Genomic DNA, 26,271 nt, shown 5'->3' with positions numbered 1-26,271 from the left:
TCATATACATATAGTAAGTTGTTATGCACAGTATATGCACATGTACACGTCTGTGAACAATATATACAACCTGCTTAAATATATATTTGACAGTGATGGATGACTGATTTAACTGTTCATCAGTGTGACGGCGAGAGGGAAGAAACTGTGTCTGGTGGTTTTGGTGTAACGTGGTCTGTAGCACTTACCAGAGAGGAGAAGGTGGAACAGGTTATGTTCAGGGTGTGAAGGGTCTGCAGTGATTAATGATTATGAGTGACGTGTCTGTTAACACAAATGAGAAAAGTTTTCCCACCTCCTGCATAGGTCCCGCAACTGGTCACATAAAATGAGCATCAGTATTGAGACACAGATCTGTGGTGTAAACTCATTATGTGCCTTTCTGTGTCAATTTGTCAAGTCCCCATGTGAATACTGGTCACTAAAACAAGTTGCAATTTGTTCAACAGATAGCAAAGTCTGCATGATAGAGTGAAAAGGTTCTCTGAAATTGCATGGCTCTATGCATATTCTGAAAACTTAAAGTTGTTCTCTTCAGCGAACTGTCTTTCCGGTCAGTCTGCAAAGATTTGTTTCCATTGATGATACAAATCTTATAACTTCAAATTAAAAATTTAATTCACTAATAAAAAATGTAAATACAGGATTGGTACCTTGGCACAAGCAGTGACATCACAACCAGTTGGCAGCCAATCATGGTCCAGTATGCAACTTACACAGGTGTGATGTGGAAACTTGAAGCCTCCAGAGCACAAACACTGAGAATGGACTTTTCAGTGAAGTAGGAGACATCTTGTGTCCAGTGGTTGAAGTCAAGTCAGAGTAGAGTATTTTAGTAATAAAACTTACCAAACTAAACTAAACAAGACTAAAAGTTTAAGACTAAGAGAAAAAAGAAAGTCAATCTGTGTCTTACATTTACATACATTTATTGAATACAGAACTTTTCTCAAGTCAGAATAACAAGACAGTAAAAGTAGTGAAACCAGTGATATAGTTTCATTGTAAAATCAAAGCATTACAAAAATAAGACACTGCAAAGACAAAAGCAGGTATCTCCATGGACACCACATCTTTGGAAAACTGCTTCCGTTTTATGAAACAATAGATTAGATCCAACTTTGTCATTGTTCAGAGTACGGGTACAAAGCCAATGAAATGCAGTTAGCATCCAACCAGAAGTGCAAAAATACAGTATCATTTACAGATGAGTGCAGGAAAGTAAATGCTACAGCATAATTGATGCTATATCTTCAGAGAAAGTTAAGTAAATATCCCAAAAATACAGTGAGATGCCGAGCCTCACGATGTGCACCACCACAATATCCCACACTGTACAAAGAAAAACAACAAACATCAAAACACATTTATTTTGGCTACTTGGTGTCTAATAAATGAAGCAGAAAAGGCACCTAGCATTATTCTAATACAATCTAATCTAAGTATTGTGCTCTCTTTATGTGGTAAAATGTACACTGGAGCATTGGACATGGTAGAAAATGACAACTCTTGTGTTAAAAGTAGTTTTCATATTTTACATATATATATATATATGTGTGTGTGTGTGTGTGTGTGTGTGTGTGTGTGTGTGTGTGTGTGTGTGTGTGTGTGTGTGTGTGTGTGTACTAAAATAATCTGCAAAAGGTATGATATATAGATTGAAACAAGAAACAAAAGATATGCTGGTTATGTAATCATTGAAAACAGTAGTTGGTTAACAATCATAAGAATCCCAACTTAATCTCTAAAGATAAACTTAAATGAGGATGCTCAGTGATTTTCTGATGTATGCAGGATTAAATCTTTATACATACATGCACAAAACTGTTTTTCATTTGTTTTTCACAAACTAGATCAGATGGGAATTTTCATCGTGACTCTGTCTACCCCTCTGGATAAAACGGTGTCTCCAGGATAGCTCGTTTTTCCTCTGATGTCAGCAGACCCTGATGCAAAGAATCACGGATCTTCTTCCACGAGTCCATCTCTGAGCTCCAAAGTGCAGCTCTGGCTCTGATGAGCTGTGAGACTTCAGTCTCACTGCCTTTGGCCAGACTGATGCTGTCTTTACAGATGAAGAAGATGTCCATGCCAATGAAAAGAGCATTGAGTGCAATGAGACCAGCCCTGGCTGACTTGGTGAGAGCAAGGGACCCTTTGACTGCTGCCTGACCAACAACTGGGACATGTGACGCCACTTTGGACATGTCACTTAACACTTTACCTTCCACGGCCACTACTTTGCCAGCACCTGCTATCTGCTTTTTACTTTTCGACATCTTCATAACAAGTGACTCTATGCTTTTTCCAACAAGACCAACTTTACAAAACACCTTGCTTACTCCCACAGCTACATCTTTCTGACTGTTGATGACCTCCTCCAGACAATCCTGGAGACTCTGCACATCCTCCATGAAGCTCTGGAAGGCTTCACTGGCTTTATTTTGATATGTGCGGTTGACTCCAATCTCTGTGGCTGTGGTGACAGCGCTGTTAACTCCGCTGGTAATTCCCAGCCCCACCCCAGTCATTGTCAGAGCAAGAGACACTCCAGCTGTTACAGGAATTAATGCCAAACCAATGATGGTAAGGACACCTCCAACCGCCCCCACCGAGCTTCCTGCCACACTGGAGATCTTTGCCCCTTTATTCATCCTGTCTAGCTGAACAGCACTCTCCTCCAGGTCATTTAGAAACTGCAGCATTCTGGGCTGTCGTTCATCAAACTCACTGATGAAGTGACGACATGATTCCTCCTTGAACAAGAACACCATCCGGAAGTGCTGGTCCATCCTGATGAAGAGAAAAGATAAAAGAAGAAAAGAAGAGAGAAAAAAAGAGTGGACATTGTTAAGTATAACATGATATTGAAAAATATGAAAAACACTTGGGATTTGGCACATGTTTTCCACATTTATTTAACACACACTATAGGAGGCTAAAGCAGTAATAAATCACCTCAGCAAAGATGAGCACAAAATCGTTACAAGTCATAAAATCAGCAGAGAACAAAACTCAGAATCTGGGCTCAATGAACACCTGAACCAAAACTGTCTCCAGAAACTTGCATGTCTGATTTATTCTACCAGTTGGATATACTCGCCATAATTTAGTTACTAATCATAGAGTTGGTGGGTCAATCCCTGGCTCCTCCTTTCCATGTGTCGAAGTGTCCTCGAGCAACACACTGAACCTTGAAAATTACTCTCAATTGTATGAACAGGAAGTCACTTTGGACAAAAGCATTTGTCAAATGAGCCACATCAAGCTGTATTTTTTGTTATATAAGTAACTGTGTTTTGGTAATTAGCATTTTATATTACTCAATTTAATACTGGACATTAAAGGTAAAGAGTTGAAGCAAGAGAGAGTATATCTCCTATTTAAACAGACAAGGTAAGTTTTGCTGCAGTTATTTAGCACAATTTCCTTCTCATTTACATACTTCAACATGTGGAAAGAAGAAACATGGGGATTGAACCACAAACCCTCCTGCAGTCAATGGATGTCCTGCTCTACTAGTTGAGCTACAGCCACCCACATATACTGTCATGTGTTCTTCATAATCAGGGTCATATTGCTCCCTAGTGTCCTTTTAGTTTACCTGCATTCTTTTAACAATAAATAAATAACATGTAATCATTGCATATATTTTCAATGTTTCAAGTTTACATGATTCATACAGATTGTGCTAGTTATAATACAATTACAGATCAATTAATCACTGGAAATGTAATCCTATTTGTCACTGAAGTGAGTATTTAAGTAGTATTTAAAAGGCTTTTATTATATCAGACATAATGTATTTTAATCTTTGATACAGAGAGAAGTTGTTGTCTGTAAAGTCTATTGAACTCTACAGTACACTGACATAATACTGATTAGATGTTGCCGACGAAATAGAAGCAAAAGTAAATTAACTACTTGAACCTTTCAGTATTGCGTTCTAAAGACAACTTCCACCCAAACCTCTACAGAATATTTGTGCTTTTGGATGCCCAATAATTTTGTAAACATCTGTTCTATACAACATGTTTTTAAATAGCTGAAATACCAATTATAGCTCAAACTGTCTCTACTATTGAAAATGTTGACTACATTTCAGAAATACACAACTTTGCACAACTGCAATGAGGTAATATTTTAGCACCACCAAACCTCTTATTATCACTTCATGCTTACCTGATTTCATTAAGCTGATTGATGTGACAAAGCATCCTTTGTATGTCATCTTCAGACAAATCCACATCAAGATCTACCACAGTTTCCATATTCATCCTCAGGCAAAACTCACTGAAAGAGCTGTGAATTATATAATTATACCATTAATTTATAGATATGATTTCAAATAATGTCTTTTGCACAATCAGCGTATTATTTCAACAAAAAATAGAAGGTGCTGTTCATGACTGAAAAATTTTACCTTTCCTCTAACTTGTCACAGATCTTCTGGGTGGTCTGGATGTATTCGTCCAACTGATATTCCAGCACTTCCACATTCTGAAGTTTGGGAAGGAAGAAGGCCTTCGCATCTCTTTTAAACTGGAGGAGGAGTGGACAGACCAGCAGAGCAGCAATGATACCAACCTGAACAGTCTCAGGGCTGATCTCTTGGGGTAGATGTAACACCCAGTTCTCCTCATTAAACACATGCAGTGAGGTGACCGCCAACCTCTCCACTGCATCCAGGAAGCAGTCGAGCTTCTCCAGACCTCCCAGAGTGTCCTTCAGCACAGCAGCAAGCTCCTGCTCCAGTTTTTCATGCTTCTTTCTGTCTTTGATGTCTGTTAAAGTCCTCAACTCTGTCTTCCTTGCATTTATCCATTCAGGAAGCCTCTCACTGAATTCTTTTAGCGTGTTAATATAACTGAGGGTGTCTTTGGTGTACTGGCACAAGGCCCTCTGCAGGTTCTTTCTGTAAGACAAAACAACGTATATGTAAACTAATGGTAGTTGTCTGAGAAGTGAAATGTGAAAACAAATTTAAGGTAAATCTCATCGGATACTTGCAAGACCTACTTTATGTCCACATTAGATTTGCGAGACAGTTCGGGAGAAAGACCTGACAGAACCTCCTTTTTCAATAATAAAAGATAAACTTTATTAAACTGATCAAGAACACCAGCTTTTAAATTCAGTGGAACACTGATGTGGCTTTTCATAGCTTTTGAAAGGTGATCGGATCCAAATTAGCATATCTGCCAATAGTCTTGCGGGAGTCTCCCTATCTTTAACACTTTCTCCTGCTGTGCCCCCGATTGGTAATTTCTCCCGTTAATCAACCAATTTCATAGTGACATAAATCAAATGGGTGCTCCTCAGTTTCTGTGTGGGATGGTACCTGGCAACCCAACCCAGAGGCAGAGGTGAGTATGTGCAAACGACCCTGCCTGATATATATCACTCATCACTGCACTCACTCAAGTTGTCTGCTCCGCTTAGTTTCCTGCTGAAAATAAGAGGAGGGGCTGATTTTGTTTCAGCCAGCAGCTAAGTTTAAAAGCATTTGGTGTTATCAGCTTGACCAGCGAGCTGTTCTCATGTAAAACATACCGATGGTGGATGGGAGAAAAACCTCCTGTGTTTTTGAAACCTAGATGTCGACAGGTATAAATTAGGTTGAGCTGATATAGGCTTTTGTCAGGGGATTCCATGTTTTGTGCAAGTCATTTGATATTTATATGCAATAAAAGTGAACAAATTGTCAAATGTTTCTATTTGACAGAATTGTTTTTGTTTTTTTTACTGTATACAGTGCACAAGTGATTTTTTAATTCAGACAGATCAATTAAAAACAACACACATATGAATGCCATATATGTATAATCCACAAATTATATAAAGTAAATGGTTTAAATATAACCCCAAGGCCTGTGAAGACAAACACATTCACCTTATTGTAATATATGTGTTTTGTTGATATCTTTTTGTTGTGTTTATAACCCAACCAACACACACACACCCAAAATATAATATAATTTACAGTTTTGGTGTTTACAATATGAAATATGTCAAATATATTAATTACATGTTGATTTGGCTATAAAGTGCATATTGAAATTATTATACAGAGGCAGCAGTAGCTCTGATTTAAAACTTACCTTTCTGCAGACATTTGTCGCCTCAGAGTGTCTTTTTCCCTTACGTACTAATATGTGTCTATTTAGAAACAGTTGTTGAGCAGCTTTTTAAGACTAAGCCATTCCAACAAGCAACACCGCACCCATCTACTTCCTTCCTTTTTGGACAACAGCAGAGGTCTACAGCACAGAGGAATACAGGCAGTTGTTGACAATAAGAAAAATATAGAAAATCACCAACCTTATCCTTTAATATAACAATCATTACTCTTTTCAAAATGCAGAGATTTTACCTTATTATCCCACTATTATTGGTAGGATATGACCCTTATATAATGTGTTTATTGTGAGTAGATTAGCCTATTGTTACCCCCATATTACTGTTATTACTGAGATGATGTGTATTTTTTCTTATTTACTTCATTTGTAGTGTCATGGCAGCTCAGCAGATCTCTTTTGATCCTGCTTAAAAACGAGTTGCAAGCTTGACATGGTAGCTGTCTGAAATTGGGACGCTGCTACACCACATGTGTGACGTTTTGTTGCTTTTTGCTTGATTAGTTTAAATTATCACTGCAAATAAAAATTAACAGACTTTTCCCCTCTTTTCCTCTATTTGAGGAGGTTTAGGCCACCTTGACTACCATGTGAAATTGAATCTCAGACTTACAGGAAATCAGCATCAGACCTCGGCTGTGAAGGAAGTTGTATACGTGCCGAGTGACTGGACAAAATTTTGTGTGGGTTGTCACAAGAGGCCAAGTACAGTATGTTTATGTATAAAAGAAATTTGACTCCAGATTCCAGTGGCTGTCAATGTACAACAATGTTCAGGAGATACACATGGATATACAGCCAAAACAAGGACAACAAGCTGAACAGAGATATGTAAACATAAATGTATGACTATTATTTACAAGCCAGTAGGTGAAAAAAATAGATATATACATATAGAAACATACACAAGTGTGATATGGAAACATGAAGCCTACAGAGCACAAACATTGAGAATGGACTTTACAGTGAAGTAGGAGACATCTTGTGTCCAGCAGTTGAAGTCAAGTCAAAGAAGAGTATTTTAAAATTTCTTCTTTAAAATTAGTGTCCAAACTCAATTTTCTAGAATACAAATAAAACTTACCAAACTAAACTAAACTAAACAAGACTAAAGGTTTGAGACAAAGAGAAGAAAGAAAGTCAATCTGTGTCTTACATTTACATACATTTATTGAATACAGATCTTTTCTCAAGTCAGAATAACAAGACAGTAAAAATAGTGAAACCAGTGATATAGTTTCATTATAAAATCAAAGCATTACAAAAATAAGACACTGCAAAGACCAAAGCAGGTATCTCCATGGACACCACATCTTTGGAAAACTGCTTCCGTTTTATGAAACAATAGATTAGATCCAACTTTGTCATTGTTCAGAGTACGGGTACAAAGCCAATGAAATGCAGTTAGCATCCAACCAGAAGTGCAAAAATACAGTATTATTTACAGATGAGTGCAGGAAAGTAAGTGCTACAGCATAAATGATGCTATATCTTCAGAGAAAGTTAAGTAAATATCAAAAAAACGATGAGACGCTGAGCCTCACGATGTGCACGCACCACAATATCCCACACTGTACAAAGAAAAACAACAAACATCAAAACACATTTATTTTGGCTACTTGGTGTCTAATAAATGAAGCAGAAAAGGCACCTAGCATTATTCTAATACAATCTAATCTAAGTATTGTGCTCTCTTTATATGGTAAAATATACACTGGAGCATTGGACATGGTAGAAAATGGCAACTCTTGTGTTAAAAGCAGTTTTCTTATTTTTCACATATCATTATTCTTAATCAAAAGTATCACTGAATGGCAGATATAATGCATTATGTGTTTAAACAAGCTTCAAAGTTGGCAAAAGGTATAGAAATCTAGTCAAGGAAAACACATACAGACTCAATTAATCGGTTTGTCATTAGAAATGCAGCTAATTAAGAATTTCTCATGAACAGACTTACATGATGTTCAACACTGATCAATGATTTACAGCTGTTAGCAAGATTGAATTTCCATACATGGTTCATTCACTTTAATCAGAGTTGTCAAAAAAAGCACTTTGTGAGACTATTGCTGCTTCTACTGTATTACACAAGACTGTTTCTTTCACTTGGAAAAAATACCTCCAACCTCCCCGACCGAGCTTCCTGCCACACTGGAGATCTTTGCCCCTTTATTCATCCCGTCTAGCTGAACAGCACTCTCCTCCAGGTCATTTAGAAACTGCAGCATCCTGGGCTGTTGTTCATCAAACTCACTGATGAAGTAACGACATGATTCCTCCTCCAACAAGAACACCATCCGGAAGTGTTGGTCCATCCTGATGAAGAGAAAAGAAAAAGAATATATAAGAGGATGATACATTTCAAAAGTGGGCATGTTACTTCAAAAGTCAGAATGACTTGTGGAACACACATGAGGATACAAAAGCAATAAAATTAGCTTTAAAGGACAGGTTCACAAGTCTGTCTTAAACAACACTCAGGTGCCCAAATGAACATTGAAATAGGGGTTTCTTGGCCATAATCATTAATCCTGTTCATACTGGCCATTAAAAGATGTCTTCATAATGCACTTATAATGAAAATGAAAATACACAAACCTCCTTCTGTGTACAAATGTATTTAAAAGTTTATCTGAAGCTAATATGAAGCTTTAGCCATCCAAATGAGTCAAATGGATATTTTCAAAGTAGATATTTTCCAGAGTTACAGTCTTTTTAGTGCCAAACTTCCTCTTTTTGTTACAGCATCAGCCTCTCCCTCTGAAGCTGTAACCACAGCTGTGAAAGAAGTTTTTACCTGTAGATTGCAAGCAAAAAAAGCTCCAAGAGGCTGATTTTAATTTTGCGTAGGTTGTCACTACAGGCCAAGTATGTTTATGCATACAAGGAATTTGACTCCAGTTTCTAGTCGCTATCAATGTACTTACACACAACAATGTTCAGGAGATACACATGGACATACAGCCAAATGTATACATTGCATCTATGCATGCATAGATTTAAATTAAAATTTTTAAAATTTCTTAAACACTTTACAGAAAGTATTGACTATAATTTCCCTTATTTATGCCATTTGTCACTTTAAAATATAAGAGAATCATGAACAAACTACAACACATTTAATATGAGAAGATACTTGAAGAAATCTGTTTATTGATTGTTAAAGTCTGTGTTCAGAGTTTACATTTATTTGGATTCAACAGGAATACATACAAGAGCTACATACATGTTGAGATGGGTGTTACAGATCATGAAACAGCAAGACTATATTATAAAATGAAAGCATTACAACAATAAAACATTTCAAAGTGTTATTACAGTGTGTCCTGCAGACTCTGTAATAATGGATCCAAGTGATGAAATGTTGTCACACATTAAATTTAAAACAAAAGGCAAAAAACAAACAAGATGCTGATATAATTTGACTTCAGTGTCAGATGATTAAAGCGCAGTAAACACCTAGTAATACAATCTACTGCACATATTCTGATTATCTTCAGATTATCAGTAAATGTTTGTTTATAGAAAGTAAAGAACTACAGTAAATGGCTTCAAATGGTAACTCTAAGGTTAAAACCCAACATAGCCATTTTATATTGATATGCAATTATTCTCAGTTAAAGTATTTATTACTAAATGTGATATATATATATATATACTAAAATAATCTGCAAAATGTATGATATATAGACTAAAGAAAAAAAAACATGTTGGTTATGTAATCATTGAAAACTGTAATTAGTTAACAGTCATAAGAATCACAACTTAATCTCTAAAGATAAACTTAAATGAGGATGTTCAGTGATTTTCTGCTGTATGCAGGATTAAATTCTCATACATGCACAAAACTGTTTTTTCATTTGTTTTTCACCCACTTGATCAGATGGGAATTTCATTGTGTTTCTATCTACCTCTGTGGATAAAATGGCGTCTCCAGGATAGCTCATTTTTCCTCTGATGTCAGCAGACCCTGATGCAAAGAGTCACGGATTTTCTTCCACGAGTCCATCTCTGATCTCCAAAGTGCAGCTCTGGCTCTGATGAACTGTGAGACTTCGGTTTCGCGGCCTTTAGCCAGACTGATGCTGTCTTTACAGATGGTGTAGATGTCCATACCAATGAAAAGAGAACTGAGCATGATGGAACTAGGGACCTCAAGGGACCCGTTGACCATTTCTTGACCTCCATCTGAGATATCTGACGCCACTGTGGACACGTTACCTAACCCTATGTTTTCCTGGGCCACCACGTTGCCAGCATTTGCAATCTTCTTTTTACCTTTCAATATTTGCATGGCAACACCACCCACATCCCCAAGCACCTCGCCTGCTCCCGTAGCCACATCTTCCTTACTTACTTCTATGTCAGTGACTGTTTGACTGGACACCTCCCCCAGACACCGCTGGATACTCTTCACATCCTTCATGAAGCTCTTGAGGGCTTCATTGGCTTTCTTTTTATATGTGCAGTTGACTCCAATCTCTGTGACTTTGGTGATAATCTTGTTAACTCCTTTGGTAACTCCCAGGCCTAGCCCAGTCATTGCCAGAGCGAAAGACGCTCCAGCTGTTACAGGACTTAATGCCGCCCCAACGATGGTAAAAATACCTGCAATTACCCCCACCGAGCTTCCTGCCACACTGGAGATCTTTGACCCCTTATTCATCCTGTCTAGTTGAACAGCACTCTCTTCCAGGACTTTCAGAGACTTTAGCATCCTGGTATGTCGTTTATCAAACTTTTTGATGAAGCGACGACATGATTCCTCCTTGAACAAGAACACCATCTGGAAGTGTTGGTCCATCCTGATGAAGAGAAAAGATAAATTTGAGAAATGAAGAAAGATAAAAAAAAGAGGAGACACTGTTAAGTATAACATGATATTTAAAAATACAGTATGACAACCAGTTTGGTTTTTGTAAATATTTTCCACATTTATTTAACATACACTACAGGAGGTTAAAGCAGCAATAAATAACCTCAGCAAAGATGAGCACAAAATAGTTACAAGTCATAAAATCTGTATAGAACAAAACACAGAATCTGGGCTCAATATACTGACTAATTTAGAAATCCCTTTTTTAATCAAAGAAGGTCTTCCTGTCTCTTTTCCACCTCAACTGTCTCCAGAAACTTACATGTTCAATATACAATATACTAATAGTTGGATATAACAGCCATAATTTAGTTACTAATCATAGAGTTGGTGGGTCAATCCCTGGCTCCTCCTTTCCATGTGTCGAAGTGTCCTCAAGTAACACACTGAGCCATTAAAATTACTCTTAATTTGTATGAACAGGAAGTCACTTTGGACAAAAGCATTTGCCAAATGAGCCACATCAAGATGTAATTTTTGTTAGATAAGTAACTGTGTTTTGGTAATTATCATTTTATATGTTACCCAATTTAAAACTGGACATTTAAGGTAAAGAATTGAAGCAAAAGAGAGTCTCCCTCCTCCCCCTTTATCTGCTATTTAAACAGACATGGTAAGTTGGCCGCAGTTATTTAGCACAATTTCCTTCTCATTTAAACACTTCAACATGTGGAAAGAAGAAACAGGGGATTGAACTACAAACCCTCCTGCAGTCAATGGATGTCCTGCTCTACCAGCTGAGCCACAGTCACCAACATAAACTGTCATGTGTTCTTTATAATCAGGGTCATATTGCCCCCTAGTGTCCTTTCAGTGCACCTGCATTCTTTTATCAATAAACAAATAACACTTAATCATTGCATATATTTTCAATGTTTCATGTTTACATGATTCATACAGACTGTGCTAGTTATAATATAATAAGAGATCAATTCATCACTGGGAATGTAATCCTATTTGTCACTGAATTTAGTGTTTAAAGGACATTTATTATATCAGACATACTGTATTTTACTCTTTGTAAAATACTTTTGTCCTTCTTTTGGCTGTATATCCATGTGTATCTCCTGAACTACTTTTTGTACTTTTGTTGTCTGTAAAGTCTATTGAACACTATAGTACACTGACATAATACTGATTAGATGTTGTTGATGAAATGGAATCAAAAGTAAATTAACTACTTGAACCTTTCAGTATTGCGTTCTAAAGACAACTTCCAGCCAAACCTCTACAGGATATTTGTGCTTTTGGATGCCCAATAATTTTGTAAACATCTGTTCTATACAACATGTTTTTAAATAGCTGAAATACCAATTATAGCTCAAACTGTCTCTACTATTGAAAGTGTCGACTACATTTCAGAAATACACAACTTTGCACAACTGCAACGAGGTAATATTTTAGCACCACCAAACCTCTTATTATCACTTCATGCTTACCTGATTTCATTAAGCTGATTCATGTGACGAAGCATCCTTTGTATGTCATCTTCAGACAAATCAAGATCTACCACAGTTTCCATATTCATCCTCAGGCAAAACTCACTGAAAGAGCTGTGAATTATATAATTATACCATTAATTTATAGATATGATTTCAAATAATGTCTTTTGCACAATCAGCATATTATTTCAACAAAAAATAGAAGGTGCTGTACATGATTGAAAAGTTTTACCTTTCCTCTAACTTGTCACAGATCTTCTGGGTGGTCTGGATGTATTTGTCCAACTGATTTGCCAGCACTTCCACATTCTGAAGTTTGGGAAGGAAGAAGGCCTTCGCATCTCTTTTAAAGTCAAGGATGAGCGGGCAGACCAGCAGAGCAGCAGTGATGACATCCTGAACAGTGTCAGAGCTGATGTCTTGGGGCAGATGTAACACCTGGTTCTCCTCCTCAAACACATGCAGCGAGGTGACCGCCAACCCCTCCACTGCATCCAGGAAGCAGTTGAGCTTCTCCAGGCCTCTCAGAGTGACCCTCGACACAGCAGCAAGCTCCTTCTGCAGCTCTTTACGCCTGCTGTCTGCAGTCACGAGGGTCACCTTGCTCTTCATATATTTCACAATAGCCTTGCCTTTGTTCTCTGACTGTTTAACATGGCCGATGCTCAGGTCAATTTCATCAGCTCTGTCTGTAATGTCCCTGATCTTTTGTAACTCTTTCTTCCTTGCATCTTTCCATTCAGGGAGGCTCTCATTGAATTCTGTTAGCGTGTCAATATCAATGAGGGTTTCTTTTTTGTACTGGCACAAGGCCTTCTGCAGTTTTCCTCTGTAAGACAAAACAACAAGGTCTGCGTAAATAGATAGTTGTCCAGGAAGTGAAATGTGCAAACAAATGAAAAGAAAATCTCATCAGGGACTTGCAACACCTACTTTATCTCCACACTAGTTATGCAAGTCAGTGCAGGAGAGAGACCTGACAGGAGACCTTTTTCAATAATAAAAGATAAACACCAGATTTTAAATCCAGTGGAACACTGATACATAAATGGTTTGAAAGGTAATCAGATCCAAATTAGCACACCTCCCAACACTCCCGCTTTTCGCAGGAGTCTCCCTATTATTAACCCTTTCTCCTGCTTTGCTCCCAATTGGTAATTTCTCCAGTTAATGTCCCATTTAACAGTCTAGAACTGCTCTATGTCAAAAGTGCCCTGAGATAACTTTTGTTATGATTTGTCACTATATAATTTTTTTTTAAATTTAATTAAGTTGGATTTCATGATGATACAAAACAAATGGGGGCTCCTCAGTTTCTGTGTGAGATGGTAATCTGGCAACCCAACCCAGAAGCAGGGGTGAGCATACGCACCTCAGTTTGCTGCTGAAAATGAGAGGAGGGGCTGGTTTGTCTCATACGGAAGAGGATTCGGGCCACATATGAAAATTACATTTGAGTTCTGAGTTTAAATTCACAATTCTAGCTGAAACGCATTCACTTTATTGTAGTGGATACGTTTTGTTGATATCTTTTTGTTGTTTTTGTTGCATTTATAACCCCCACCAACACACACACACCCCAAGTATAATATAATATACAGTTTTGGTGTTTGCAATATAAAATATGTCAAATATATTAATTACAGGTTGATTTGGATATAAAGTGCATATTGAAATTACTACACAGAGACAGCAGTAGTTCAATGATTCGAAACGTACCTTTCCGCAGACATTTGTCGTCTCTCAGTGTCTTCTTCCCTTATGTACTAATATGGGACTATTCCCATACAGATATTGAGCAGTCCCAACAAGCCCCACCCAACCCAAAACACTTCCTTTTTCTGCTGAAACGTTATTCGGACTGTGACATGAAGATTTAGATTTATTATTGAAACCAACAGTCTTACAGTGATGCCTGCCACCCTATTTCCTTCTGTTTCCATCCAAAAATACTAAAATCTATTAAATATTTCATACTTGTAAATATGTAAACACATGAATTAATTGATAAATTCTAAATTCTAAATAATGTTTGTAATAAAATCTACATGACTGTGGCCATAAGGGAAAGGAAAACATGATTTATTTGACTGACTGTTATGTTTTCACTGTTTCCATCCATGAAACTTTGACTCAGTTTGTGATTCTTTGCTGCTATTCTGTCTTGTTGTTTTCTTACTTACACTTTCTTTTTCTGTGGCTACCAGTTTATGCTTAGTCTGTTTATCTTCTCCTTTTGTCTCAGTGTCTTCCTCTGTACAATCATAATGAACAAGTAAACTTTCTGTTTCTGGTTTAATGTTTAATAAAATGATCATGTAACCTCTGATTTAAAGTGTTTCATTGGTTAAAAAGTAGCTTAGACAGAAAACATGATCACTGTTATTAGTCTTTGGAGCCGTTTTTAACCAAACTAACATACCCAAACTCTTATTGGTGAAAGAACATGTCAGCCAGTGCAGCATTTTGACTCATTTACATGTTTTTATGTTTTTGGACAACAGAGGAGGTCTACAGCACAGAGGAATACAGACATTTGTAAAAAATAAATGAATAAATAAATGAAAAATTTTAAAAAAGGAAAATCACCAGTCTTATCCTTTAATTTTTACCTCATTACTGTTTTCAAAATGCAGACATTTTACTTATTATCCCACTATTATTGATAGGATATGACCCTTATATAATTTATTGTGAGTAGATTAGACTATTGTTATCCCGTATTACTGTGTTATTACTGAGATGATTATGTATTTTTTCTTATTTACTGCATTTACATTTATATCATGTCAGCTCAGCAGATCTCTTTTGATCCTGCTTAAAAACGAGTTGCAGGCTTGACATGGTAGCTGTCTGAAATTGGGACGCTGCTACACCACATGTGTGACGTTTTGTTGCTTTTTGCTTGATTAGTTTAAATTATCACTGCAAATAAAGATTAACAGACCTTTCCCCTCTTTTCTTCTATTTGAGGAGGTTAAGGCCATTGTAACTACCATGTGAAATTGAATCTCAGACTTACAGGAAATCAGTATCAGACCTCTGCAGCTGTAACCACGGCTGTGAAGGAAGTTATATACGTGCTGAGTGACTGGATATAATTTTGTATAGGTTGTCACAAGAGGCGAAGAACACTATGTTTATATATAAAAGGAATTTGATTCCAGTTTCTAGTGGCTCTCAATGTACAACAATGTTCAGGAGATACACATGGATATACAGTCAAAACAAGGACAATTAAAGCTGCAAGCAGCGTTGGTCAAGACCTCACACTCTGGCCCGTCAGGATCAGATCATTTTGCTTTATTTATACCAAGTGTGGTGTGCTTTTATTTTGAAAGATTGATTGACAGAAGAGAATCATGAACAAACTACAACACATTTAATATGAGAAGATACTTGAAGAAATCTGTTTATTGATTGTTAAAGTCTGTGTTCAGAATTTACATTTATTTGGATTCATCAGGAATACATACAAGAGCTACATACATGTTGAGATGGGTGTTACAGATCATGAAACAGCAAGACTATATTATAAAATGAAAACATTACAACAATAAAACATTTCAAAGAGGTAAAACAGTGTTATTACAGCGTCCAAGCAGACTCTGTAATAATGGATCCAATTTATGAAACGTTGTCACACATTAAACTTAAAACAAAAGGCAAAAAAACAAACCAGATGCTGATATAATTTGACTTCAGTGTCTGATGATTAAAGCACAGTAAACACCTAGTAATACAATCTACTGCACATATTCTGATTATCTTCAGATTATCAGTAAATGTTATAGAAAGTAAAGAACTACAGTAAATGGCTTCAAATGGCAACTCTGAGGTTGACACCCAACATAATCATTTTATATTGACATTTAATTATTCTCAGTTAAAGTATTTGTCATATACTTGTGATATATATATGTACTAAAATAATCTGCAAAAGGTACAATATATAGACTGAAACAAGAAACAAAAAGACATGCTGGTTATGTAATCATTGAAAACAGTAATTGGTTAACAGTCATAAGAAGCTTATTCACTAAAGATTAACTTAAATGAGGATGTTCATTGATTTTCTGCTGTATGCAGGGTTAAATCCTCATACATGCACAAAACTGTTTTTCATTTGTTTTTCACCCACTTGATCAGATGGGAATTTCATTGTGTTTCTATCTACTTCTGTGGATAAAACGGTCTCTCCAGGATAGCTTGTTTTTTCTCTGACGTCCGCAGACCCTGACGCAAAGAATCACGGATCTTCTTCCACGAGTCCATCTCTGATCTCCAAAGTGCAGCTCTGGCTCTGATGAGCTGTGAGACTTCGGTCTCACTGCCTTTGGCCAGACTGATGCTGTCTTTACAGATGGTGAAGATGTCCATGCCAATGAAAAGAGCATTGAGCCCGATGAGACCAGCCCTGGCTGACTTGGTGAGAGCAAGGGACCCTTTGACTGCTGCCTGACCAGCATCTGGGACATCCGACACTTTGCCAGCACCTGCTATCTGCTTATTACTTTTCAACATCTTCATAACAGAGGCATCATCAGCAACTGACTTAATACCTTTTCCAACACCACCAACTGTCAAAAGCACCTTGCCTACTCCCGTAGCCATATCTTTCTTACTTGCTTTCATGTTGGTGACTGTTTGTCTGGACACCTCCTCCAGACAATCCTGGAGACTCTGCACATCCTCCATGAAGCTCTGGAAGGCTTCATTGGCTTTCTTTTGATATCTGCGGTTGACTCCAATCTTTGTGACTGTGGTGACAGCACTGTTGACTCCGCTGGTAATTCCCAGCCCCACCCCAGTCATTGTCAGAGCGAGAGATGCTCCAGCTGTTACAGGAATTAAAGCCAAACCAATGATGGTAAGAACACCTCCAACCGCCCCAACCGAGCTTCCTGCCACACTGGAGATCTTTGACCCCTTATTCATCCTGTCTAGCTGAACACAAGTCTCCTCCATGTCATTTAGAAACTGCAGCATTCTGGGCTTTCGTTCATCAAAGTCACTGATGAAGCGACGACATGATTCCTCCTTGAACAAGAACACCATCCGGAAGTCTTGGTCCATCCTGATGAAGAGAAAAGATAAAAGAAGAAAAGAAGAGAGAAAAAAAGAGAAGACATTGTTAACCATAACATGATAATTAAAAATACAGTATGAAAAACACTTGGGATTTGGTACATGTTTTCCACATTTATTTAACATACACTATAGGAGGCTAAAGCAGTAATAAATCACCTCAGCAAAGATGAGCACAAAATAGTTACAAGTCATAAAATCAGCAGAGAACAAAACTCAGAATCTGGGCTCAATGAACACCTGAACCAAAACTGTCTCCAGAAACTTACATGTCTGATATATTCTACCAGTTGGATATACTCGCCATAATTTAGTTACTAATCATAGAGTCGGTGGGTCAATCCCTGGCTCCTCCTTTCCATGTGTCGAAGTGTCCTCAAGCAACACACTGAACCTTGAAAATTACTCTCAATTGTATGAATAGGAAGTCACTTTGGACAAAAGCATTTGTCAAATGAGCCACATCAAGCTGTATTTTTTGTTAGAGAAGTAACTGTGTTTTGGTAATTATCATTTTATATGTTACCCAATTTAATACTGGACATTTAAGGTAAAGAATTGAAGCAAAAGAGAGTATATCTGCTATTTGAACAGACAAGGTAAGTTTTGCTGCAGTTATTTAGCACAATTTCCTTCTCATTTACACACTTCAACATGTGGAAAGAAGAAGCAGGGGATTGAACCACAAACTCTCCTGCAGTCAATGGATGTTCTGCTCTACTAGTTGAACTACAGCCACCCACATAAACTGTCATGTGTTCTTCATAATCAGGGTCATATTGCCCCCTAGTGTCCTTTCAGTGCACCTGCATTCTTTTATCAATAAACAAATAACATGTAATCATTGCATATATTTTCAATGTTTCGAGTTTACACGATTCATACAGACTGTACTAGTTATAACATAATGAGAGATCAATTAATCACTGGAAATGTAATCCCATTTGTCACTGAATTTAGTGTTTAAAAGGCTTTTATTATATCAGACATACTGTATTTTAATCTTTGGTACAGAGAGAAGTTGTTGTCTGTAAAGTCTATTGAACTCTACAGTACACTGACATAATACTGATTAGATGTTGTTGATGAAATGGAATCAAAAGTAAATTAACTACTTGAACCTTTCAGTATTGCGTTCTAAAGACAACTTCCGGCCAAACCTCTACAGAATATTTGTGCTTTTGGATGCCCAATAATTTTGTAAACATCTGTTCTATACAACATGTTTTTAAATAGCTGAAATACCAATTATAGCTCAAACTGTCTCTACTATTGAAAGTGTCGACTACATTTCAGAAATACACAACTTTGCACAACTGCAATGAGGTAATATTTTAGCACCACCAAACCTCTTATTATCACTTCATGCTTACCTGATTTCATTAAGCTGATTGATGTGACAAAGCATCCTTTGTATGTCATCTTCAGACAAATCCACATCAAGATCTACCACAGTTTCCATATTCATCCTCTGGCAAAACTCACTGAAAGAGCTGTGAATTATATAATTGTACCATTAATTTATGAATATGACTTCAAATAATGTCTTTTGCACAATCAGCGTATTATTTCAACAAAAAATAGAAGGTGCTGTTCATGACTGAAAGATTTTACCTTTCCTCTAACTTGTCACAGATCTTCTGGGTGGTCTGGATGTATTTGTCCAACTGATATTCCAGCACTTCCACATTCTGAAGTTTGGGAAGGAAGAAGGCCTTCGCATCTCTTTTAAAGTCAAGGATGAGTGGGCAGACCAGCCGAGCAGCAATGATACCAACCTGAACATTGTCAGGGCTGATGTCTTGGGGCAGATGTAACACCTGGTTTTCCTCATTAAACACATGCAGTGAGGTGACCGCCAGCCTCTCCACTGCATCCAGGAAGCAGTCGAGCTTCTCCAGGCCTCCCAGAGTGACCTTCAACACAGTAGCAAACTCCTTCTCCAGCTCTTCATGCTTCTCACCTCTCTTTTTGATATCTGTCACCGTCTTCATCTCTTCCTTCCTTGCATCTATCCATTCAGGAAGCCTCTCTCTGAATTCTTTTAGCGTGTAAATATAACTGAGGGTATCTTTGGTGTACTGGCACAAGGCCCTCTGCAGGTTCCCTCTGTAAGACAAAACAACAACATGTGTGCAAACCAATGATAGTTGTTCAGGAAGTGACATTTTTTTCCCTCATCAGTCTAAACTCACTATTCCATAATGACAAAGCAAAAACAGGATTTTAGAAATTTTTGCAAATTTATTCAAACTGAAAAATGGAAATATCACATTGACATAAGTATTCGGACACTTGAAATGAAATGAAATGATTCGCTAGCACAAAGACGATACAACAACAAAACAACTAACAAAATCCACCTACCAGCATCTTCAATGCTCACTAATTAACACGTTATATGTCATTTGTTTAATATCTTCAAAAGCTTGAAATTTTGCTCAGTTGGCTTCCATTTTTCTTGATCATCTTTGAAATGTTTCTACACCACCTGTGGTATATTCAATTGATTGGACATGATTTGGAAAGGCATACACCTGTCTATATAAGGTCTCAGAGCTGAAAATACATATCAAAGCAATAACCAAGCCATGAGGTTGAAGGAGCTAGCTGCAGACAAGATTGATTTGAGGCACAGATCTGGGGAAGGCTACAAAAAATTTCTGTGGCATTGAAGGTTCCCAAGAGCACAGCGGCCTTCATAATTCTTAAATGGAAGAAGTTTGGAACAACCAGGACCCTTCCTAGAGCTGTCCGCCCAGCCAAACTGAGCAATCAGTGAAGAAGGGCCTTGGTAAGAGAGGTGACCAAGAACCCAATGGTCACTCTGGCCAATCTCCAGAGATCCTGATTTGAGATGGGAGAAACTCTCAGAAGGACAACCATCACTGCAATACTCCACCAATCCGGACTTTATGGCAGAGTCTCTGGATGGAAACCTCTCCCCAGTGAAAGACACAGGAAAACCTACTTGGAGTTTGCAAAACAGCACCCAAAGGACTCTCAGACTGTGAGAAACAAGATTCTCTGGTCTGCTGAAACCAAGATTTAATTGTTTGGCCTCAATTCTAAGCATCATGTCTGGAGGAAACCAGGCACCACTCATCACCTGCCCACTACCATCCCAACGGTGAATCATGGTGGTGGCAGCGTCACGCTGTGGGGGTGTTTTTCAGCGGCAGGGACTGGGGAACTGGTATGTGTTGAGGGAAAGCTGAACGGAGCAAAGTACAGAGATATACTTAATGAAAACCTGGTCAAGAGCGCACAGGACCTCAGACTGGGCCAAAGGTTCACCTTCCAACAAGACATTGGGCCTCACTAATGCATGCATAGAAAGGTTCTTACTTTGTGCACAAAATAAGTGCACATGCAAAATTACTGTTGGATTCATGACATGTGCACACCAGCCAATTTTGTTCATTTTGTACCACCATGCGTATGTTAGTGAATCAGATTCATTCCAAACTGACAGGCATGTGCCCACTATTGGTAATTAGCATACTACCACACTGGAGTGGTGCAACAGTGGAGAGAAATGTCACTTATTGCAAAGAGGCCCGTGATGATGTAGAAAAACTGCGAGTGAAATGCAAAAAAACATTTTTAGAGGTAGAAGCCAGAAAAGGCAGATTTGGCTGGTAAACATGTCATTGGCACAATGACGTGTGCCAATTCAGAGAAGCCACATTTGTGTTCAGGCAAGCAATGTTTTTGAAAGGGGGGCGCTGAGGTGTTCTTGGGGGGCGTGTCTGTCTTTATTGCCAGTTTAGTCCTACATTCGGTTTTCCTGTGTTTTTTCACAGGCTTTCGAGTCTTTTTTTCCTCCGTTTTGCGCACGTAACTACATACAAATTTGAGTATTGGGCTCTGAGTGCTCTTGAAAACACGGGTGACCTACGCTCAACAGTGTAACTGAACACCTCCTGTGTAGACACACGGGGAAACTATTGAGAGTCTCTACCGCGTTTTGCTGTCTGTGTCTGTGTTTGTCATTCTTTCTAAACTTCACTCAGGATTTTAATGTCATGAATATTGTTTATTTTACTGACATTTTGTATTTCTTTCAAGTGAGATGTTATTTATTATGTTATTATTTTTTAAATAATAATTCAAAACCCCCCAATTATTTAGTAATGTAAAAGAACCGATACAGAGTATTGATAAATACTCTTTATTGGTTCATTTCTTTCTTGTGGCGTTTCGTTCATTCCATCAATGCAGTCAACAAAGCAACATAACTCATCACTATAATTACCATCTCTACTGTTATCAAATCATTTTAACACCCGTAGACACAAAACTGTTGGTTATGATACCTTTAGATACTGAAAATAATCTGAATCAAGCTGATGAGTGAAGATGAAATTAATCAGCAGCTTCAACCAGGAAATCAGCCAGAAGAAGAACAAACATGAAACTCCCAGCAGGTTTTTCAGGTCTGTTGATTCACAAACAGTCTTAACTCTCTGCATTCATCTGTAATCTGAAGTGTTCTTTAAGGAAATCTGATCATAGAACAGCAGCTTTGGAATGAGAAACCTGGAACAAAAGTCAAATATTAACAAACAGTATAAATCTTTATCAGTTGTAGGAACAAGGAAATAAAAAGTGGCGAGATGACATTAATGCAGTCTGTTGTATGTCTGTGATATGTGCAAAACGAGAAATAAATTGTTTGTGGGTAAGATAAAAGATAAAATTCTAACCATAGCTGTCCCTACAGCTGGCTAGTGGCTACAGTCTGAGTATGGGAGGATGAGAAAATCACTGTTTAAATCCATTCGCTATAAGCCTGTTTTACCAATGTTTTCTGATTATTATTTTTTATGGCACAGTGTATTTTTTAAATAAATATTGTAATGATAATAGTCCAAAATAGTGTGAAAATGCATAGATTTACTCAAATAACATCAAATTTTCTTGGGGGAGGACCCCCAAATCCTCTGTGGACCTTTGACCTTGTTATTTTACTTGAGCTCTCTGCCAGACCGCTGCAAGTCCGTCATAAACTAAACAGCATAATAAAACAACAATAATCATATCATATCAGCAAAATTGCGCAGAACAAGAAAAAATCTTCTATTGAACACCTCAGCTATGGAATCATATCCTACTTTTTCACTATAGACTCAGGCTTTTTCCTTGGTAGGCTGCTCTTGTTTTCCATTGGAACAATTAATAAGAATGCTTCTTGGTTTGCACCAAATTACCGCTTTCTGATTGGCTGCCGTTCGTGATCAATAATGAGACCTAATTAAAGTTTAAAGTGCCAACTCATTATATTTAGGTTCACATGTTAGTTGTTTATTTTCAGAATCTCTCAATAAATTATACTCATCAGAATTCTGACAGAACTGACAGAAATACATTTAGCATATTTTTTTCTTAAACATGAATTTCTCGTATACTACCGAATTACATAACCCTTACAAAACGGAAAGAAAGGAAAGAAAGAGATTGTTGATAGACCCTCACTCATTATAGAAACAATCTAAAATGCTAATTTATCATTAGACACACAAACTACACGGACACTCTTTTTTTGAAAATTAACCCAAATATAAACTAACAGAAGTCTTTTCTATTTTTCTTTTAATTGCACCAAATTGCACCATCAATTTTGCAAAGTGTTTGCAAATTACAGAGAAATTTTCCAGAAAAAAATGTGTAAAATTTAAGGACCTGTAACATAAACCATTAACAAATAATTTTCTTTTGTTTTTGAGTTTAGGTCTGTAAGAGCTGTCTAATCAACGCATCCACTTTCACCTTTTTGACACTTTGTTCTTACAGTATTAAAAGCCTTTCCCTCATTTTCTGTGCAGCAGCAGCTTAAAGATTCAAACTTTACCTTGGCGCAGCCATTTTTCTTCTCTTTGTGCTGTTTCCTTATTAGTGTTTCATCATCCTATAAATAAAATAATCAAGATTGGAAATGTGATCATTTACTGTGCTGAAGATCACAACGCATGAGTTGACTGAATCTGATGAAATAATCAAATCACCACCTGGTTAGCAATCACGCAAGGCAAAACTTTGTCTTAGCTTTCGTTTTCTGTTCTTCACAGTAATAAGTTGACACACGCCCATTTCTGCAGTAACTCATTCCAGGCTCAGCAGCCAGGTGAGTATATGTGGGAGGCTGAAACTGTGTGTGGTAGCAATAAAAGTGTTTGAAGTCCAGGTGTAATGGGTTGTGTCTATCTGTGGATTTATGGTGGCTGTGTCCCCTTATGTCTATGATGGTGGAAGGACAGCATGGCCACACAGGACTTGCTCTCACTCTGCTTCTCTCTTTATTCTGGAGTTGGTACAAAAATCAGCAACACACAGTTGTCATCAATAGTGTGTTATGCAACTGCAAGCATTCAGCAAAAGACCAATATAAAATACATTTTCACATTACAATGCTATTATTGTCTTTTTCTTTTCATTCTAGCTATAAAACAAACATGTGATCGTATAGTGGTAATATTATGTATGATTTTCTATAGAGCACCTAAACAATAAGACCTATTTTCTTTTACATTCACAATAAAGATTCTAAAATGTTCTAAATAAACATTTTGTCCATAGACAATAAATGAAAGACCATTTTGTGCCCTATATAGTGCAACATGTTATTGCTGTTGTTCAAAAACATTGTTTCAAAATTTTAGGAATGCAGAAAAATAAATGTACTTTTATAGTGTTATACTGTACTACCATATACCTCTAAAATTCTACAATGGGCTATAAATGGGACATGAAACGCTATTGGCCAATGAAAGACAACAAAAGCCTTAATTTCACACAAATCACAAAACTGGAATCATGAGGTTTTCATGCAATGACAATATGTGAAACCCACATTTCACAAAGCCTACCTGTAAAAATGTTTGTTGTCATCAACAGTGTGTTATACAGCTGCAAGCATTCAGATCTATGTAACAAAGAGTAGAAAAATTACGATCTAAAATAATTACTAGAAAATATTACGGCTGGGAGCAAGCCAGTAAGTGCATGGCTAGCTAACTAGCATTAGCTCAACATGCAACCGCTTGTGGATAAAGTTACTATTCCTGCAAACAAATGCCTGTAACTTTCCAATTACATGATAGTAGTATTTACAGTCGAAATGCATTCCACTGATTGTTGCAAAAAACATTTAAAGGAATGAAACCTAAAAATATCCATTGCAACATTGCTAACATGTACCCACTTCCAGCTTGGAAATATTTTTCTTTGCTGAGGTACATACAGTGCACAAAGAGGAACCCTATCTATGCAGTTATTAACCCACCAAGTGGCTCTCAAACTATACATATGTAAGACAAGCATATCAATTTTGTAGAAATTAATAATAGCGGTTATATCTAACTCTGTTAGACAGGCAGCAGCACACCTTCACCTGACCAACGCTGTTTACCTGATGCTGCCTTCAAGTGCTGTTGGAAAACACAAATAACTTGATGAGATAACCCAGAACAATAATAAATATAAATGAAATCTCTCCATAAGTATCCTTTGTCGGTTTAAACCTTATCTTGAGATTGGTGACCGAATTAAATTTTCTATGTTCTTTGTGGTGTGTTGTAAGCCTAAACTGACCCTGATGAAGGCCATGAGTTGAAACACGCTGGTCTCATGATAAAGTCTTTATAGTACAAGTGTTGCTGGAGTCTTGAAAACCTTCATACTTATTTTCTTCTTCATGCACCGTGGAAGTAGGTAAAGTTGTGCCAGAAATCCCTACTCTGCTTTTACTCATATATTTTCTGCATTGCTGTGCCCTTTGATGTGTAAAATGTAATAATAATAATAATAATAATAATAATAATAATAATAATAATAATAATATAAAGCAATGTTTATATCAAAAAAACTATCATATTTAAGAGTAATATAAAGTAAAAATAACTTTTTTACTGCATGGTTCAGTAACAGCTCACATATCATAAGTCTTGTATAACAGCACCATCTAGTGGTGGAAAGGCATCTTTACATCGAAAAGTGTCTTTTTTTTCTTTTTAGCAAAATAGAAAAAATATGAGTTCATGATAATTATTAAAATATATTCTGAAATATGTTTAGATGATGTAATAGATTACACAGTGCTGTAAAACCTGCTGGAGATAAACTGGTAGAAAATGAAATTAGATGACCTACAGTAGCCTTTATAAAAGCACTGTGAACAGCGGTGTGTACACAAGCTGTAGGAGGCAGGGCGGAATCAGTGTTGTTTCCATGGAAACGGGACACCCAGAACATCTGTATTTGTTCCCAGCTGATCTCAGTTCACTCCTCATACAACTACACGTGGATAACACCTCTGACTTTGTGTTCACATTTAAAGGATCTCAGATCTGATTCCAGACGACAAAGTAACTGTGAACTGAAAAACAGCAAATTTAATGTTTGAATGCAAAACACTGTGCAGAAAATATCTTCTAAATATATCCTGTATTTTCACCAGTGCTGTGGGCCTACACATGAATAAACTGACATTATAAGATTTAGTTGATTTAGTTGATTGGTTAGTTGAGACATAAACAGAGTGAAAGACATTTTTAATGCTTAGAGTCTTACTGTAAGTAAAGTAGAGACATAAAGATAAGAGGTCATTTAGTTTTTCGAGCTCTCTGCATTTATTTATTTTATTTGTGTTAGAAAGAGAGGAACAAATTGACGAATAGTTAAAGAAAGAGAAGCAGAATAACAACAATAAGAACAATAATAATAA

At 37.1% G+C, this 26,271-nt stretch overlaps 2 protein-coding genes and 1 pseudogene across 7 annotated transcripts; all 3 read right to left on the bottom strand.

Annotated features, from left to right (window-relative positions):
* Positions 1-1,611: 1,611 nt before the first annotated feature.
* On the bottom strand, positions 1,612-8,455 carry LOC121883957. The gene is made up of 5 exons (XM_042392411.1): positions 8,260-8,455; positions 5,554-5,593; positions 4,424-4,957; positions 4,183-4,302; positions 1,612-2,793 (listed from the first exon to the last, which is right to left on the bottom strand). Exons 1-5 carry the CDS (start codon positions 8,453-8,455, stop codon positions 1,884-1,886), a joined length of 1,800 nt encoding a protein of 599 aa, XP_042248345.1. The 3' UTR covers positions 1,612-1,883.
* A 1,384-nt stretch (positions 8,456-9,839) lies between these two features.
* Positions 9,840-14,236, bottom strand: LOC121884110 (annotated as a pseudogene).
* A 1,618-nt stretch (positions 14,237-15,854) lies between these two features.
* On the bottom strand, positions 15,855-25,164 carry LOC121884112. Of its 6 annotated transcripts, XM_042392719.1 has the most exons (7): positions 24,958-25,129; positions 24,416-24,471; positions 23,558-23,850; positions 23,401-23,457; positions 19,161-19,655; positions 18,920-19,039; positions 15,855-17,535 (listed from the first exon to the last, which is right to left on the bottom strand). In XM_042392719.1, exons 4-7 carry the CDS (start codon positions 23,412-23,414, stop codon positions 16,632-16,634), a joined length of 1,533 nt encoding a protein of 510 aa, XP_042248653.1. In that variant the 5' UTR covers positions 23,415-23,457; positions 23,558-23,850; positions 24,416-24,471; positions 24,958-25,129; the 3' UTR covers positions 15,855-16,631. The 6 variants fall into 6 exon arrangements, with proteins under 6 accessions (XP_042248653.1, XP_042248652.1, XP_042248647.1 ...); XM_042392718.1 differs by lacking the exons at positions 23,558-23,850; positions 24,958-25,129 and adding an exon at positions 25,140-25,164; XM_042392713.1 differs by lacking the exon at positions 23,558-23,850.
* Between the last annotated feature and the right edge of the window lie 1,107 nt (positions 25,165-26,271).

Source organism: Thunnus maccoyii, chromosome 18 (genome assembly GCF_910596095.1).
Source record: "Thunnus maccoyii chromosome 18, fThuMac1.1, whole genome shotgun sequence".
NCBI classification, from domain to species: domain Eukaryota; kingdom Metazoa; phylum Chordata; class Actinopteri; order Scombriformes; family Scombridae; genus Thunnus; species Thunnus maccoyii.
This window is presented reverse-complemented; position numbering and strand designations above follow the sequence as displayed.

Excerpts from the sequence above, each read along its gene's own strand:
- LOC121884112 (XM_042392718.1), bottom strand. Across the intron at positions 19,040-19,160 it reads TGTGACAAGTTAGAGGAAAG|CTCTTTCAGTGAGTTTTGCC; the intron begins GTAAAATCTTTC and ends TATAATTCACAG. Across the intron at positions 17,536-18,919 it reads AATCAGCTTAATGAAATCAG|GATGGACCAAGACTTCCGGA; the intron begins GTAAGCATGAAG and ends TCTCTTCATCAG.
- LOC121883957 (XM_042392411.1), bottom strand. The coding sequence starts at position 8,455 with ATGGACCAACACTTCCGGATGGTGTTCTTGTTGGAGGAGGAATCATGT. Across the intron at positions 4,958-5,553 it reads TTTTCTCCCATCCACCATCG|ACAACTACCATTAGTTTACA; the intron begins GTATGTTTTACA and ends TTCACTTCTCAG. Across the intron at positions 4,303-4,423 it reads TGTGACAAGTTAGAGGAAAG|CTCTTTCAGTGAGTTTTGCC; the intron begins GTAAAATTTTTC and ends TATAATTCACAG.